Source organism: Gekko japonicus, unplaced genomic scaffold (assembly GCF_001447785.1).
Source record: "Gekko japonicus isolate JY-2015 unplaced genomic scaffold, Gekko_japonicus_V1.1 scaffold1588, whole genome shotgun sequence".
Classification (NCBI taxonomy): domain Eukaryota; kingdom Metazoa; phylum Chordata; class Lepidosauria; order Squamata; family Gekkonidae; genus Gekko; species Gekko japonicus.
Genome location: NW_015167583.1, coordinates 120685 through 140032, shown reverse-complemented (window position 1 = coordinate 140032; position 19348 = coordinate 120685). Strand labels below are relative to the sequence as shown.

At 43.5% G+C, this 19348-nt stretch overlaps 1 protein-coding gene across 2 annotated transcripts in view; it reads right to left on the bottom strand.

Moving 5' to 3' along the window:
* AMN1 (antagonist of mitotic exit network 1 homolog) overlaps positions 1-8392 on the bottom strand; it is a 74731-nt gene extending 66339 nt beyond the window's left edge. For both annotated transcript variants that reach the window (XM_015413905.1, XM_015413906.1), the window contains exons 1-2: positions 8286-8392; positions 3922-4054 (exon numbers count right to left, since the gene is read on the bottom strand). In XM_015413905.1, the coding sequence (XP_015269391.1) occupies positions 3922-4054; positions 8286-8335 (183 nt within the window). In that variant the 5' untranslated portion in view covers positions 8336-8392. The remainder of the gene's footprint in view (positions 1-3921; positions 4055-8285) is intronic.
* Positions 8393-19348: the final 10956 nt, after the last annotated feature.

The following is a 19348-nucleotide window of genomic DNA, read 5'->3' as shown; positions in this document are numbered from 1 at the left end:
CATTGTTAGTCCCCTGTCTAAAGAGTAACTGTAAATCACTTTGAGCCCACTTGTGGGGAAAGCGATTAATAAATCGAAAGCATTATTATTATTATTATTATTATTATTATTATTATTATTATTATTATTATTATTATTATTATTATTAAGCATAGCTTGATACCCAGAAGCTCCAGGTTTTAGCAACAGATGGAAGTAACACTGGCTGTGTTCTCTAGGGCACATCCTCAATATGAAGATCAACTGAGTCCCCTGCATCACATTAAGGTCCAGTGGCAGATGTGGAACAACTTCCCTGAAGGGAGAAAGCCTGACAACCTCTGCTCTATAGCCTTCCAGGCTGGAGCCACATAGTCAAGTGCAGTATAACACAGATAAACCACAGTGTTAACGTCCTAAAACACTAGCATATCTGTTTATTTAATCTTTTCATTCCACTCTTCAGAAAAGACTCAAAACTCCTCATAGTGATGACCAAATGGGCTGTTGACCTGGCGTGCAGCAAGCCAAAAAACCACACCCAAGGACTCCGCTTACGAGCTTTATTCGGATAAAGGGGAACTGACCAAAACAGCCAAGTGTTTCAAAACTCACTGTCACAATTATGTTCTTTTATACCTCGCACTGACACCAACCTTTGTTCTGATTGGTTACAATATTTCAACATGTACACATTCCTTCGATATAATCATTGCCTTTTGTTCTTTACTACTAATTCATACTCCCTATAGACTTTTACTACCGTACATTCAGTTTCCCATCATTATCTTAATACATCCTTCAGGCGTCCCTTATTCATCTTGCTAATTTGCCCTCATTGATTACCTTCCAAGGTACTTATGCATTTATTTACCCCTATGGATATTCTCAGAGTTAAATCATTCTTCAGAGTTGTTTTACCTCTTCTTCCTCAGAGGACATTCCAATCTCCTGGCCACCTGGCACCTTGCATATTTTATAAGCCATCATCACTATGCTTATCTATTACTTTTCCAGTATGTCCCACAATAGTATTGAAAAGCTAATACAAATTACTAAGTTTGATAGGAGATATTTCCTGGGAAGGGATATCTCAGCTAGACCTGGATCCAAGACTTGGTGAAAGAATGCTTGAATGCTTCCTGCCCTCCTCTTTGAGTTTCCCTTTTGAATATATAAGATAAGGAGCTGCTGTTTGGGGTTAAGAAAATATTGTTTTCCTTACAGTGCAGTCTTACACAGTTACTTTCACTGCCTGCTTAGTTTGCACTGTTAGTATTTTTATAAGCTTTGAGTTAGGGGTGCCTAACAACCATTTATGCAGGTGGTATTGTCCCCTAATAATATTTTGCGTGTATACAGCTGAAGGCAGCACCCCCAGGGCACTGAGCTTCTATGACTTGTGTAGCTAGCTAACTGAAGTCACACAATGAGAGACATCCAGGCAGCAAAAGGGTAAAAAAAAAAGTTTTATTCAAATAAGGGACAACATACAGCCAAAAGGTTTAGCTCAGATGTCCACTGAGCGCCAATTGTGTTCCAACTTTTATACCCTAGGTTCTCCTCTCCATTTTACATCATCCATGACCTCATTTACACATGCATATTTCGATTTCTTTGTCTCTAACATCCATTAATCTTACTTTTGACAAACAAGATATTTCTGGCTTTCTTTCAAGTTTCATCCATAGGTGTCTTGTCAAAAACTCCTTATTAAAAGTGAAATATGGTAGTTTCTTGGACAAATAAACTTCTGCTTGGCTATGTTCCCAGTCTTTCCCATCTCTAAAAACCTACTGGCTTAAATTCATAGTATAAGCAAAAATTAACTTTCTCTGCTATTAATATAGTGTTTTTCTGTTAACACATGCATACATATGAAATACAAATGCTTGTTTATACTTTTTTATAAACCTTTCTTGTAAAATATATAGACAAATTTACTGTTAATTCCATTTTAGAAAAATCAAACTCCTTACTTCTAATGGCCACTTGTATAGAAAATATAAATTCTACTGCTTCTTCTAATTAACTAAATTGTCAAAAGCTAATGAATTATTACTTGTTAAAATACTCCTTGTTTGATAAAGATATCTCTAATAATGAACATATGTTCATTAATTCCTGTTGGAAACATCTTGGCTACTTTTCAATCTTGCTCTGATAATTGGCTAAAGATAACCTCTGCTTGTTAAAATAAGTGCTTATTATAGCTTGATTTTGAATCCTTGTTTCACAGCTGTGCATCAATAAATATGTCATAGTCTGGCTAATAAGTAAAGCTTCCTCATTAGAGAAATAAGAGACAGTGTTAGCGCCTTATTAAAATTTCTAGCTACCTTTCTTTTCCACAAACATTCAGGAATATAAAAGATCCATACAATCTTTAAACAACAGTTATTCTCAGCTATAAACGAAATATTAAAAGTTGTTGTGGCGTCCTCTCTTTTGGGAAGGACTGTATTTCTCTTTAATATTTATATTTTGTGTTTACAAAATAAGTAGTTCCAGCTGCTACCAGGAATTTTAATAAATTCCAAATCCCCTCTTTGCTTCTGGTGTTGGTATTGTGACCCAGGGTCTAGCCTTTCAAGGATCTAGGTGGTCCTGAGGAAGAATTGATATAACTTCTGGGATATATTTAAATAAAATAGGATTTATTGAAAGAGGAACAAAATAAGACGTTGGTTATTATGTAACTGGCTGGGAATAAGGTTCTTGTAAATATATTTGTCAACTGTATCACACACACTGTCAGTTTTAGTCCTTAAGATTCCACCCTGACAGGAATCTCTCACTTAGGCGACCACACAGTTTAATCTCTTGGTAAATTTAACTTCTTTAAGAACTTCACTATTGAAGACATATGCTGCTTTCTCTCAGATCCCACACAGAACTAACTGAACTCTCACTGACTGAACAACATCACCTGAACAAATCCAACTGACTTTCATAATTTTTCATAACTGACTAACTGACACACAAACACAGATTCCTTCAAAACCCCTCCCACACTCTGTTATCCACCAATCACAGCACAGTTATCTCTCAATCATTCTACTCTGCTATCATCACACTTCAACCAAGCATTTAAAGGCACACACACTCTCTTAAAACAAGGAATTGTTACAGTTGTATTTAACTTTTGGAAGCATACAACAAATAAGAAAGAGGGGTTTGCCAAACTCAGATCTCTGTTGTAGAGAGCTGCAGCTGTGTTCCTACTCAATACATCTTTCCAGCCTCATCTTGACATCTCATTAGGAATAAAGGATCTCTCAACTAATTATCAAATTCCTTCTTCTGGGCTTCTTGCCAGCTCATTAATTGTGATGGAAACCAGACCTGTTATACCTTCTTTGCTTGTTGCTAACTTTTCCCAGGGAGCTTCAAACATTTTGGGATTAATGGAATAAATAAGCAATAGACTAGCATTCAAACCTCTGAGCTTCCTCTACACAGCATTTAACAACAGGCCTCTAAGGTGGTGGGGGGGGCAATATTACTATTCCCATATTAAAGATGAAGGCTATGGCTGAAAGACAGTGGCTTGCCTTGGGTTTGTGGGAAAGCCAAGATCTGAACCGTGGACTCCCAGATCACATCTGACTCTCTACCGTAGTTGCCACTGCTATGCTATACCAGTCCTCCTACAGGACTTGACCTGAATAGGGCTTATATCACAAATGCATAGAAATCCTGCTAGGGCTTATTTGGGGGGTAGGTCTTATTTTCGGGAAAACAGGGTAGTTGCTACTGCTATGCTATACCAGTTCTCCTACAGGACTTGACCTGAGATTTTACAGTCACCTTAGTTGAGGTCTGAGGAAAGATGGGTCACAGATGGCAGGAAAGAGTTGAAAAACAATGCATATTTCATTTTACAAAAACAGTCTCATTTTGGAGTTACACAAAAGTATCATGTTGCAAATGGCATCTTACCATACTAATATTTGAATCAGTTATCCATCCTTGGACACTCAGCGATTTAATCAGCTTATCTTTGATGTTGGGAGGCAAGGGCTTAATATCTGCAGCATATCTGGAAATATTCTCTGTTAAGCAGTAAAGGCATCTGAGGGGGAAGAAAAGGAACAGAAGAACAATGGTGACACACTTTGCTGGCATCTGTAGAATGATTAAGATTAATTAATTTATTTAGGAGATTTTTATGCAGCCTCTTCCAAGTCCTGCTCTTAGACAAGAGGCAAGGGAACTGTCATTTTATTTTACATCATCTAGCACACAGTGAGGTGCTTTAAAAATAGTAAGTACATTTTGGTCTGTTCAATTATTGACAAACTTTGGCCTAATACTAGTTTATTATCTATGAGGTCAAGAGGCCCTAGACAGCCTTACCATCAACAATAAGGGCTAAGGAGCCTCACAAACTGATAATTTATATGTTTAGACTCAGGCCTGGTACTGTTGTCTCCTGGTACATTAACTATGCTCATATGCCAAGGGCATATGCAGGGCAATGCTTACTTGAAATAATATAGCACTAGCTGGATTGCAAAGCTTTGTGGGATACTGAACTAAAGAAAAGATGGTAAGGCTAATTTAATATGCTAGTTAAGAAAAAGGCCTAGTCTCAGTTATGTGTAATTTTTGCCAGAGGAGACACAGTTCCTTGAGGGATGGTTTGCCCAAGACAGCAATCTGCACCTAAAAGAAAACACTGGGCATGCTCAAGTGCATGAACTTCGTTCATCTGGGCCACTGGCAAGCAAAATCTGCTTGGCCTTCCATGAACTAAGTGATTATTGATGTGTTGGTCTGAAGCAGCAGAACAAAGTTTGAGTGCCACTTAGTGTTCCCCCTAAGCTGAGTTAGTGTGAGCTAGCTCACAGTTTTTTAGCCTCTGGCTCACACATTTTTGTCTTAGCTCAGGAAAGATGGCTCCAGAGCAAACTAATTTCTACAGCAGTCAAATTACTCACTCACAACTTTAATGTTAGTAGCTCACAAAGTAGAATTTCTGCTCACAAGACTCCACAGCTTAGAGGGAGCACTGGTGCCAATGGACTCAAACTTTGTTCTAAGTAGGTATTGTGGAACATACCTAAGAATCCTCTGCAATATGCCAAGCTTCTGCAACAGGCATATAGAGGTTGCTCCACAGACAAATTCATTGTGAATGAGAATTGCAAAAGCAGAAATTGGGAAGGAAAAACTCCCACACGCTCAGGCAACTACATTTGCACACCACGGAGAACAGGAGTTTGATCAAGGGCTTCCCAAACCAGAAGCCTTACATAGTACTCTGTGAGCAAAGACAGGTGGGGTATGTGCAGAGAAAACGGGGTGTGTGAGCAAGACACACGAATTGAATTTATGCCCATTCTCGGCAACCTCTGTTTGTCATGACATGTGAATGTATGAACTCCTGAGTTATACCAGTATAGGCTATTCTTATAGGGGAGAGGCCACGACTCACTGTGTGCGTTCAGACGCGGCGTTTCAGCCGGCATAAACTGTACCGGTTGGAACCGGTGCAGTTTATGCCGGCTGAAACCCAATCACACTTACCTCCATTTTGCGGCTCCCAAAACTGGCCTCCCTGAAGTCCCGGACTCCTCCGGATAGTTAAAGTAAGGGCTTTTTTTTTTTTTTTAAACAAACGCTCAGGGCGAAGCTTTGCCCAAGCGCATATTGCTCAGTTTAAAAAAAAATGGTGCGGGAAAAATGGAAGCCTCAGGCTTCCGAAGGAAATGCCTAGACACCCGTGGAGAGCGATCAGACGGAGGGGTACATCGAAAGCAACCGTTGCACTCAGTATACCACCACTTGGGGACCTAGTGGCAGAGTGCAACGGTTTAAAGGGATTTACAACAGTTAGGGACGGGAGGCAGATGTTCGCCGTCTGAACGCCGGTAAGTACACCGGTTGGAACCAGCACCTATACCGTTGTAAATCCCCCGTCTGAATGCACCCACTGGCATGCAGAAGGTCCCAGGTTCAATCCCAGCATCTCCAGTTTTAAAAAGGACCAGGTAATCTGAAAGTGTGAAGGGAGTTTCAGAACTCTAGTACAACTCCCCCTTTCCCCAAGTCTAATCGGGGAGAGAAAAGATTAACTGAAGGCTTTTGGCTCGAGCTTGAGTGCCCATGTCCCACTAACAAGCTGCCATCCAAAGCACATACAAAGTTCTTCTTTTATAGGATAATAGATTCAGGTGGGTAGCCATGCTGATCGGAAGCAATAGAACAAAGTTTGAGTCCAGTGGCACCTTTAAGACCAACATTTGACACTCCTAAGAGGGACATAAGGAAAACAAACTCTCTACACTTTCCCCTGAAAGATAAGAGATGGCATAGACCAGGGGTGTCAAATTCATTTGTTATGAGGGCCAGATCTGACATAAATGAGACCTTGTTGGGCCAGGCCGCGTGTGTCATAAAATGTAATGCCAGGTAGCGGAGATATAAACTTTATAAAGGACACAAACAAAGGGTTTTTTTTTACTTAAAATAAAAATATGCTTAAAAGATTAGCACTTGCAATATTTTGTTTAGTTAACAGTGTCTGATAACTGACACCTCTTGCTCTGAATTACTGCATCAAAATGTCTGTGCTGTTGCAATCCTGAGTATGCTGTTCAGGTGTGTATTGGTAAGCTGCAAACATATGATGACATAGCAGCAGCAGAACGGGAAGTAGAAGCAGAAGACAGCCAGTTCCACTGCGGGCCTGAGAGAAGCCTTCCCGGGGCCTAACCTGGCCCTCAGGCCGCATGTTTGACACCCCTGGCAGAGACCCTTGACTGACATAAGGTTACTTAGGGATCAGGAGATCAAAGAATGGGTTTTGGTTAAGGGTGAAAGGAAGGGCAGGAACATCTTCAAATACAGCAAATCAATCTGAAACAAAACGGACCGAGCTTAGGCTCACTAATCAAAGTAATTGCTAGGTTCTTAAGTCTTTGCTAAATTCCTAATAGTGAAATAAAATACTTTTAACAGAAAGACCTCAGGCTGAGACCTTCCAGAGCTGCTGCCAGATGAGTTATCATCACTTGAAAATCTCTTTTAATAGACGCTTAACCCATTAACAGATTGCCAAATGATCAGAGGGGGGGGGACTCAACCTGGCCTGATCCTGTGCCTTCAACAACAGCCTCAGGAATCAGCAAGTGAAGCTTTTCACTGCCAGAAACACTCCCCCTAGTTTAATCAGGGGCTTGCAGATCAGATTCTCTTTAAATTGTAGGTGAAGAGTTGGTAAAAGGAGTCAGCAGTTCTCATGAAGTAAGACCACAGCAGTACCTATGTGTATGTGTGTTACCTGCCCTCAAGTTGCTTCTGACTTATGGGGGACTTACTTTCTAGTAAATGTAATCATGATTGACAGCCTCCTGACTGAAAGCCAACTCTTGGCCAGAAAACTCACTTCATATCCCACAAGTGGGTGGCTGTATTTAATTCAGGGGTGGGCTTGGAGGGTGGAGAGAGACAGTATGGCTTTCCCTTGTAAGGGTATGAGGAGGCCGATTCAATTTCAGCTCTGCATATGCATCTTGGCTGAGTGGCCCCTCCTAAGGGCTGCCCCACCTTCTTTTCCCCCTATAAATAGCCCTTGAGGAGAATTCATTCCAATCTGTCTCAAGAAGTGTGCTTTGCACACAAAAACTTACACTTTGAATAAAACTTTGTTGGTCTTAAAGGTGCCACTGGACTCAAAACCTTGTTATGCTGCTTCAACCAACAGGTCTTGCCCCCCTGAATTTTTCCGTATGACGACCTGTGAAACTTTGGGGACTTGCCTATCCCACTTCAGTTTTATCCTACCCAAAGAGCTCTGAGCAACCTATATGGCTTTCCCCGCTTTCACTGTGTTCTCACAACAACCCCGCGAAGCAGGTTCAAAATCATCCAAGATCAGCGGGGATTTGAAGACAGGTCTCCTCAGCTCGGCACAACCACTGTACCGCACACTGACACAAAAAACCTCATCGCTGGATAAAATCTGCAGATTAAGATGCTGTTCAAAAGGCAGAATGACAAAAATCGGCCAAAGCCTCTTTTCAGAGGATGGGGCGGGGGATGCTCTCTCTGCACACACTCAGAGGCACTCCTCCTGTCGCTTTGTATCTATGTTGCCAGGGCTGAGTTCGGGCCAAAAATTTAATTTTGGTGCGCTATGCCAAATATTGTTAGCCGCCCTGAGCCTGTTGCGGAGGGGGGGCATAAACTGGCAACTGGGGCGACGAGAGGGAACAGGGCACAAAGGAGAGGCAGGAAGGCGTGAATTGTGGCTCCGGGGACGCCTGTCAGTGAGCCCGCCCGCAGCACCGGACACTCACAAATCCAGGAGGGACCCAACTGCCCCGCCGTCCCCGCTCAGGTGACTCATCGCCGGGCCCGGGCAGCTCACTCGGCTCCTCTCTTCTCAGGCCGGGGGAATCGGTTACTCTCGGGGACCGTCCATGAACACCGAGCGCCGCACAGCGTTCCTCGCCCCTTGTTTTGAAACGGAACTCGTCCGTTTACTGCGCTAAGGAAACACCTTAGGAATTTGTGGAGCGTCCCTAAACATGGGAGCGGAGCCTATCGGGAGATGTAGTCTTTGACGTGCTGAGCCTGTTTATGTTTAAGGAAGGGTGAAAAGGCGAGGGGAGGCGCGGGAGAACGGCTGTTTTGCCGGCGGGTTTCCGTCAGTTCTCATCTTCCCCACCCAAGCCGACAAGATTTCAACTACTGTCAAAATAAGTCGTGCCTTTAGAGCATTTATATACACTTCCTCCCGGCTCAGACAGTAAAAATAAAACAATAAAATCATAGAAAGAACAACTGTCAATGTTAAAATAGCCCGTGGCGATAACAGCAGCAGAAAACATTCAGCCGTATAAAATGAGATCACAGAACAGTCTTCAGGGCAGAAGCGGGTTGCAGTAAATCAGATTAATTTTCTATTAAACGTTCTTGGAGCTATTAAAGAGGGTTCCTGTGTCAATTTATGTCACTTACACAGCATAGGGAGCTGCGGTGGCTCAAGTGGTTAAGACGCTGAACTGCAGGCTGTGGAAGGTCAGTAGTTCAGCAGTTCGAGACCCGAGTTGCTGCATAATGGAGTGAGCTCCCATCTCTAGTTCCAGCTCCTGCCAACCTAGCAGTTTGAAAGCAAGAAATTGCAAGTACATAAATAGGTACCACTTCGGTGGGAAGGTAACAGCCTTCCGTGTGCCTTGGTGTTTAGTCATGCCGGCCACATGACCACGGAAACATCTTCGGACAGCGCTGGCTCTTCGGCTTTGAAATGGAGATGAGCACTGCAACCCTAGAGTCGGATTTGACTGGCTTTCGAGCAAGGGAACCTTACCTTTACCTTTAGACAGCATACGGGATAAAGTTGCCAACCTCTAGATGGGTCCTGGAGCTCTCCCAGAATTACAACTGATCTCAACTACAGAGATTAGTTCCTCTGAAGAAAGTAGCTTTGGGGGAGAGACTGTATGTAGGGTTGCCAACGTCCAGGTGGTAGTTGGAGCTCTCCCACTATCTCCAGCCAACAGAGATCAGTTAACCAGGAAAAAATGGCTGCTTTGTAGTCCTAATTCTATGGCATTATACCCCATTGAAGTTCCTCCCCTCACCGCACCCTATCCTTCTGAGGCTCCATCCCCAAAATCTCCAGGTATTTCCCAACCCAGAGCTGACAACCCTAATTACAGCATTATACCTTGCTCATTATACCTTACGAACACCCTGTTTCCACAATCAGATAGGCAACACCGGAATCTGATTGATTATGTCATTTGCAGTCAAAAATGAAGAAGGTCTATACAGTCAGTAAAAACAAGACCTGGAGCTAACTGTGGCTCGGATCATGAGCTACTCATTACAAAATTCAGGCTCAAACTGAAGAAAGTAGGGAAAACCACTAGGCCATTCAGGTTTGACCTAGATCACATCCCTGATGAATATACTGGAGGTGAAAAATAGGTTTAAGGGACTAGATTTGATAGACAGAGTGCCTGAGGAACTATGGATGGAAGTTTGTGACACTGTACAGGAGGCAGCAATCAGCACCATCCCAAAAAAAAATAAATGCAAGAAAGCAAAGTGGCTGTCTGATAAGGCTTTAGAAATAGCTGAGGAAAGAAGGAAAACAAAAGGCAAAGGTGAAAAGGGAAAGATTTACCCAACTCAATGCAGATTTTCAGAGAACGACAAGGAAAAATAAGGAAGCCTTCCTGAACGAACAATGCAAAGTAATAGAAGAAAACAATAGAATGGGCAGGACTAGAGATCTCTTCAAGAAAATTGGAGAAATCAAGGGAACGTTCCATGCAAAGCTGGCCATGATAAAGGACAAAACCGGTAGGGACCTAACAGAAGCAGACGAGATTAGGAAGAGATGGCAAGAATACACAGAAGAACTATACAAGAAGGACCTCAATGTCCTTGACAACCACAACGGTATGATCACTGACTTCGAGCCAGACATTCTGGAGTGAGAAGTCAAATGGGCCTTAGAAAGCTTTACTAACAACAAAGCTAGCGGAGGTGATGGTATCCCAGCTGAGCTATTCAAAGTTTTAAAAGATGATGCTGTTAAAGTGCTGCACTCAATATGCCAGCAAATTTGGAAAACGCAACAGTAGCCACAGGATTGGAAAAGGTCAGTTTATATTCCAATCCCAAAGAAGGGCAATGCCAAGGAATGTTCAAACTATCGCACAACTGCACTCATTTCACATGCTAGCAATGACATGCTCAAGATCATACAAGCTAGGATTGTAGTTCTCTATCCACGGCTTCAGCAGTACATGAATAGAGAACTGCCAGAAGTACAAGCTGGGTTTCGAAGAGGTAGAGGAACTAGAGATCAAATTGCCAACATTTGCTGGATTATGGAGAAAGCAAGGGAGTACCAGATAAACATCTACTTCTACTTCATTGACTATGCTAAAGCCTTTGATTGTGTAGATCACAACAAACTATGGCAAGTCCTTAAAGAGATGGGATACCCAGACCACCTCACATATCTCCTGAGAAACAAAAAGCAACAGTTAGAACCAGATATGGAACAATTGATTGGTTTAGCATAGGAAGAGGAGTACGATAAGGATGTATATTGTCACTCTGCTTATTCAATTTATATGCAGAGTACATCATGAGAAGTGATGGCCTGGATGAATCACAAGCCAGAATTCAGATTGCTGGGGGAAAGATCAACAACCTCAGATATGCAGACGATACCACTCTAATGGCAGAAAGTGAAGAGGACCTAAAGAGCCTCTTGCTCAGGAGGAAAGAGGAGAGCGCAAAAGTTGGCTTGAAACTCAACATCAAAAAAACTAAGATCATGGCATCCGGATCCATCACTCCTTGGCAAATAGAAGGGGAAGTCATGGAAGCTGCCGCCACTGGGGGGAGGAAGGGGGGAAGGAGAAGGCTGGGCTCACCTTCTGCCACGTCTCCTGCTTCTGCAAGCCAGGAGCTGTGGGGAATACTTCTCCCCCCCCCCGCAAGTAGGGTTGCCAAACCCTGTTTCTCCTTGTGGCGGGGGGCTCCCGGATGGCGTCCCGAGCATGCCGCATGCACGTCAGCTGGATGTGACATGATGACGCCGGGCACGCTGGGGGCGGGCAATGCCAAGGCTGATGTGCACGCTGGGGAGGGGTTCAGTAGTTCAGCAGTTCGAGACCCGAGTTGCCGCATGACGGAGTGAGCTCCCTCTCTAGTTCCAGCTCCTGCCAACCTAGCAGTTTGAAAGCAAGAAATTGCAAGTAGATAAATAGGTACCACTTCGGTGGGAAGGTAACAGTGTTCTGTGCGCCTTGGTGTTTAGTCATGCCGGCCACATGACCATGGAAATGTCTTTGGACAGCGCTGGCTCTTCGGTTTTGAAACAGGGATGAGCACCGCAACCCTAGAGTTGGACTCGACTGGCTTTCGAGCAAGGGAACCTTTACCTTTATGACCTCATGCCCTCTGACTGTCACACATCATACACCTTTTCGTTCAGTGGCATTGCCTGTTCCAAAGCCCGGTTCTTGGGCCAGCTGCTCCAAAGTGGGGTGCCCCCAGGACAATTGCACAGGCAGACACTGGGGCCAGGCTGCACCCCAAAACAATCTTTGGACTACCCCAAGCAACACATCCCCACACTCCAGAGACTGTCCCCTGCAAGAAGTCATGCATCCAGGGGTCACTCCACTTTGGAGCAGCTGACACAAGAACTGGGCTTTGGACCAAGAAAAGCCATATGTCCCCTTGAAGGAGAGAGTTCCCTGAACATGAGGGCGTATGACATGTGGCAGTCCAAACCTTATTCTGAGGTGCAAAGGGCAAGCAGTCAAACCAGTTACTTATTCAAATCTCCTTTGAAACAGAGGCCTCTTGGTGGTAACCCAAATAGGAGCTTGTGGTGCCAGAACCAGTGTTTGGATCGGGCACCATGATATGTCTTCTTGCAGGGGACAGTCTCCAGAGCATGGTAATGTGTCATTTGGGGTGGTCCACAGATTGTTTTGGGGATACAGCCAGGCCCCAGTGTTGGCCTGTACGATTGTCCTGGGGGCACCGCACCACGGAGCAATTGGCACAAGAATTGCTCTTTAGACCAGGAAACAGCATATACCTTCTCAAAGGGGAGAGTCGCATGAACCTGGGAGTGTATGGTGTGTGGTGGTCCACACCTTATTTTGGGGTTCAGAGCTTTCAAACTCTCCTTAGTGTTTTTGTCTGAATTCATTAATAAGTCGTGAACAAGAAACAAATAAGGAACTGGGAACCAGGAATCAGCTTCATCCTCATCTCAGAAACAGCATTTTCTCTGAGATAGGAGACCCTCTACCAGTATAGGAAAGGTAGGGTTTAGGCCTTATATGAAAGGTGCATCCTGTCTAACAGTTGAGATAAGCTTATCTAAGGGAGTCAGCCATGACTCAGCCATCTGAATCAACAACTCCAGGAGACTGTTAACAGACACCAACAGCCTTTGGAATGTGTAGGAGTCCACAGTAGATATTTACTCAGAAACCTTAAGTTTCGGTTCTGGCTACCACGATTGCACATGCTCAATGCTATGTAACAGTCAAAAAGAGTAGGAGTCCAGTAGCATCTTAAAGACTAGCAATATTTGTGGTAGGGTATGTAAGACAGAAACTCCGTCACGGGTTGTGCTTCCCCAGCCAAATTTGAGAAAGCACTTGGCAGTCTTGTAGAGTAGAATCCAGACTAAAAAAAACTTTATTAATAAAGGAGGGAAGCACGGGTTCAACAAGATTTTGGATCCCACAGCATTCCCTAAGGTTACAATGGGAGACATACGATTTTATACCCCATATGACGCTTACAAATAAATCATAATTATTGGTTCCATCAAACTTTGTCACATATCCATCACACCATTCTGATTGGGCCCGAACCTATGGGTTGGATTTTCACAGGCAAAAATGTACCTCCTACAGCTAAACAATAGGCCTTCTTCTTCTCACGCTGTGAAGTTCCAAAAAGTATCTAATGTAACAGATATGGGTATATAGTGGTATGTTCTCCATCTAACGCAAGCGAGCTGACATCAGGAACATGCAAAGTTACAGCTAGCCATCACGAGCAAGGTTATAAACAATCAGTTACTGCCTGTCAGCATTTAGTATTTTCCCCAGAATGCATTTAAGCATTGAACCAAAGTGAATACCTGAATATATATTCATAGTTGATTTCTATCTCTGTAATTAGAATAATCAATGGCACTTAACATATCTGTATGTTTGTGTATGTCATAAGTGTTAACTGTGTCCACTAAGGTTAGTCTACTAAAGCAGAAAGAGTTCTGAGTGCATAACAGTGTCACATATAGACTGTGCGTACAACAGGTATGAACTTCCCTGAGTCACTGCTCACTTCTTCCAGATGCTATATAAACTAAGAGTATAACTGAAAGGAACACCCCTGAAAGTTCTCTTTGCAGACCTGTTTCTGTGATCACCATTTGACTGGCAAATCTTTAAGCTTGTTACCCGGTTGTCTGTTTATCTGGAACTTCAGCTAGACAACCAATCTGGTGAATTCCACCCCATTGCTTAGCCCCCCCCCCCGCCCCGAGGGGGGGTTGGCAGTAATTCTAGGGCCCCATCCTGAACTTTTGCTCAAGAAATCACTAAGACCACCCCAACTTCTGAAGGGAGAGCAGCCCTCCCCAGCAATTTGTTCCATTGTCAAACGGCACCCATTCATTCAGGAAATCCTTCCTAAGTGTTCAATTGATACCCTCCTTCCTGCAGCTTAACCTCCATAGGTCTAGTCTTGCCCACCAAAGCAGTAGAGAACAAGTCGTTGTTGTTGTAGCACCAACATGGAAGAACCACAGAGGTGGGTTAAGGATAGGGCTGCCAGGTGGGGGGTGGGGGAGTAGCATTGCCAAATCCAGACTGGGAAACTCCTGGAGATTTGGAGATGGAGCTTGGGGAGGTCAAAGGTGTCAGAGGGGTACAATGCCATCGAGTCCATCCTCCAAAGCATCCATTTTCTCCAGGAGAACTCTTCTCTATAGTCTGGAGATAAACTATAACTCCAGAGGCTTTTCCCAGGTCCCACCTGGAGGCTGACATCTCTTATTAAGGATGGTGTGGTCAGGTAACCTTATTCTTGCTTCAAACCACATTGGCAACAGATTCCATAGCTATAGGTAGCTACAAGATTACTTCTGCCTATCATTCACCCTTCCTAATAAAGGGTTAAGAGTTCCAGATGCAGTCATTAGCCCCAGCCCTGCATGACTCAGCAGAGTACCTGGTGTTAACTTGTCCTGGAAGACTGCACCTAAGGAGTGGTGAAGAGTATAATAGAGGAAGGTAGCAAGTGAGCATCTTCACTAGATATCGAAGAACTGCTGTGGAACTAGGCTCAGGGGCATAGTTCACAGAAAGAAACCCCTAGCTCCCCAAAAAGATGTAAGGGACTGTTGTCTTCATATTGTAAATTGTTTCTTTTCCTTAATTAAACCACATTTGCATTGCAAAGATGACTTACCTCTGTGAACTTCTTTGTTCATCCATGTCCCGTAAAGGACCTGTGGCTCAGGTAAAACAGCTTCTGGTAAAGCAGTATATGGATTAGATCAAGACAATGCAACCACCTGGACTGAACCAAGATCTAGGTTTCCTGTCTCATTACCAATGCTGATTTCTCTAGCCTACTACCCATCTGCATATCAAACCTAATCCAGTCACGCCTGCTATTGTCATTCACCTGTGATTGTCATTTGCCTGCTAATGTCATTTGGCATCTAAAATCGATCCACTTTCCAATATATAGGACAGATGGACTCACATTGTAGCTGTATCTCAAGAACTGAGCAGTGACTAATGGAAGCTCATCCCCTGCCACAAATTTTGTTAGTTTTTAAGGTGCTACTGGACTCTTACTCTTTTCTACAGTATATGGATTGATACTTTAGCATTCATTTAGGCTCAGCCTTTCTGGAACTCCTATGGGAATCTGAGCAATGCCTGCAAAGAAGCTGCTTCCATCTGCCACATCCCAGCTGTGATTCATGTCCTCCCCACCCACACTCACCCTATCCAAGGTTGCCTCCCAGCTAACTGACAGGAAGTGGGCTGTTCAAGGGCCAGTCCCAGTCAAGCCAGGGAGCAAAAGGATTTTCTTTAAAGGTGTCACATCATGTATTCCTGCTTTGGTGGGTGGACAATGCAGGTGGGTCCCTGGATCTCCTCTGAGTTAGGAAGCCTGGGAGTTGCTCAGGTCTTTGACATCCACTAACTTCGGGAACAGGCCTGAGTGTCCATGTTAGCCAAATGGGGACTGTTGCCTGGTGTGCCAACACCCAATGATTACAACAGCCAGTGAGATTCCAGAAGTAGACAGAACTTTATTGCAACAAAGGGGACCTTGACAGTAAAACACTGAGGAATCCACCCAAGCAAAACAGGCACCAGCTTTTCATAGATATATGTGCAGATCAATGCTCCCTCTAAGGTGTGGAGTCTCGTGAGCAAAAATTCTACTTTGTGAGCTCCTGGCACTAAAGTTGTGAGTGAGTGATTTGGCTGCTGCATAACTTACTTTGCTCTGGAGCCAGCCTCCCTGAGCTAAGACAAAAATGTGTGAGCCGGAGGCTAAAAAAACTGTGAGCTAGCTCACACTAACTCAGCTTAGAGGGAACACTGGTGCAGATGTCTACAAATTGCAAAACTTTAACTTCTTTTATATCAGTCATCCCATCCTTCCCAACCTTACCCTTAGATTGGTAAATCATCCCTTCGCTTCCTTTAGATCTATATAAGTACATTTGTTAAGCATATATATCTTTTGCCCTCATTTAGAAAACCCCATGCAATCTTGCAATCTTGCAAAACCACTTTTCCTGTTTTTCTTACCAACTGCCCTGCTTGCTCAACTATGTCTGAGAACCCCTTACCCACTTTACCACATCCTGTTTTGCACAGTACAGATTCTGAAACTAGCTCGTCTGGAATCAGTTTGCCTAAGCAGTGCTCATAAACAAGAAAACGGCATTAGTCTTGCTATCACTCATGCTGTATTTTATGGTGTATTCCTCTCCGTATATTTTTCCTGTGTGGTCCTTAAAACTGAAGCAGAATGAATAAGAAACTAATAATGCCATCCTAAGTAATGGTACACCCTTCTAAGAAAGTTTGCCAACATTCTGGTGGCACCTGGAGATCTCCCGCTATTACAATTGATCTTCAGATGACCAAGATCAGTTCCCCTGGAGAAAACGGCATTGTACACTGCTCCTCCTCAAACCCTGCCCTCCCCAAATGCCACCCCCAAAATCTCCAGGTATTCCCCAACCCACAGCTGGCAACCCTACTTCTATGCCCAGTGACTACAATGCAAAAATACCAAACTTCAGCCATATATTCCACATGTATAGTTGATTAAAACAGGAAAGCTGGCGGCTGAATCCTAGGTATAAGAAGAGCCCCACTGGATCAGACTCAGAATTTAAGACATACTCTGAGCATGGTATAGAGATACGGTTGCCATGAACCTTTCGCCCACCAGCAGAGGGATGGGGGACATTCCGGGAGTGGGAAGTGATGCCACCAGTGTTCCCTCTAAGCTGAGTTAGTGTGAGCTAGCTCAGTTTTTTTTAGCATCCAACTCACAGATTTTTGTCTTAGCTCAGGTAGGATGGCTCCAGAGCAAACCACTTTATGCAATAGTCAAGTTGCTCGCTCACAATTTTAATGTCAGTAGCTCACAAAGTAGAATTTGTGCTCATGAGTCTCCACGGCTTATAGGGAACACCACCCGCCATTTCCCCCGAAACAGTGAAGCTGCACACGATGTGCCTGCATCACACAGAAGTGACATCGACATGTCAGCGATGTTGGGGGCAATGCTCTGGATTTTGGGCAATATCTATGGTAAAATCGTCATCAAATCATAGAGCTTTGCCCCAAATCCAGACAGTCACCCTCCGATGTCGCTGACGTCAGTTCTGGATGACGCAGGCACATTGTGTGCGAAGTTGCTGTTGGGGGGGGGATTTCCTCCCACCAGCCAGGTGGCCAGCAGTGGGAGGAAGTCCACAAAATTGGAGCCTCCCCCACCAGCCAATTGGTAACCTATATAGAGAACCTAACATATTCTCTAGTTTCAAGTGGGTAGCCATGTTGGTCTGAAGCAGTAGAATAAAGTGTGAGGCCAGTGGCACCTTTAAGACTAACAAAGTTTCATTCAGGATATAAGCTTTCATGTGCATGCACACTTCTTAAAAAAAAAATTGAACAGTTTATAACCTGAAACCTTTTTATGTAAACTGAAAAAGATAAAAGTACTGCAAATAACCATTAATACAGGGACAACTCAAAGTAACCATTATTACAGGGTCCATATCAGAAAAGCAGACAATGTGGTATACCGTAAGCAGATAATACGGAGAACAAGAAAAACTGTGAAAAAGTGACTCTTAATATAGATCTTTAAAGAATCATGGAAAAGTGAACAAAAATAGTATACATAGTCATAGAAAAATATATTGACGGTGATCTCCAGAATGTCTTGCCGTTTCGAAGGAAGATCTTCTTCTGAACAAAGATGTAGGCCAAAAACTGTATCTCAGTAATTCATATCCTCTGGTGACGTCTCACAATTATCAAAGAAGATTTTCAATGTTCATAACAGCTGTAATGTATAGTAGAACCTGCCACGGGCTAAGATGATTGTAATGCTGCAATGTATAGTAGAACTATGGCAGGTTCTGTGAGATGTCACCGGAGGATATGAATTACTGAGATACAGTTTTTGTCCTACATCTTTGTTCAGAAGATCTTCCTTCAAAACGGCAAGACATTCCGGAGATCACCGTCAATATATTTTTCTATGACTATGTATACTATTTTTGTTCACTTTTCCATGATTCTTTAAAGATATATATTAAGCGTCACTTTTTCACAGTTTTTCTTGTTCTCCGTATTATCTCATTACTGTGCCAATCATTTGTTATTATACTGTAAGCAGAAACATGTCTCTCTGCCACCTTGGACACATGGATTGGTTGGCTGAACAGGCTAACCAGTTGCTCTGGAGGGCCCACAAATTGGCCCAGAGGCCAAAGCCACCTCCTAATGTTGCTGCCTCTAGACCAAATGGGTTGTTGACCTGGTGTGCAGCTAGCCAAAGAACCACACCCATGGACAACACTCACAAAGCTTTATTCAGATAAAGGGGAACAGACCAAAACAATCAAGCCCTGCACGCCTCTCAACAGTGATGGATCTTGGCCTAGTTTGACTAGGCCTCCAACAGTCTTATAGCAAAGACCCCAAAAGCACAGAGGCTTTGACTAACTTATTCGTGTCTGCTGCAAGAACCAGAGGTTACTGATTAAGCTTTTAGCCATTAGCTGTTATGCCTAGCCGACTCTTAACTATGCATACTAATTGATGTGCACCTGTGGAATACATCCATAGAAGTTAAAGTTACTTCAAAGGATTGGTATCCAGGGAACCCAGATGTGCTTGGGTGGGACACTAAATTGGGAAACTTGCATTAGCCTTTGATAACATAAAAGAACAGGAACTTGGCACAGGTGAAATGTCAAGCCCACAGAATAGATCTTAAGGACACGTATCTGTAGGAAATAACCCATACAAGGAATACGCCTTCGTTTGTTGAAACTGTATATTAAGCGCGGATGTAACTTCATGCTCTTCGGAAAAACCCCGTGCAAGTTTTCCCCGCTTTTGCTAGCAATAAAGCTTTAACTGAAATCTTTTGGGTCTCTGGCTGCCTTGTGTTTCCTAATCAGGATACAGGTGCATGAGGTCTCTATTGAGGTAACAACAGCATCTTCTGGTGGTCCCCAGCCTTTTTGACCCTGGCCTAGTGGAATGCCCTTCCAGGTGAGATCTGGGCCCTGTGG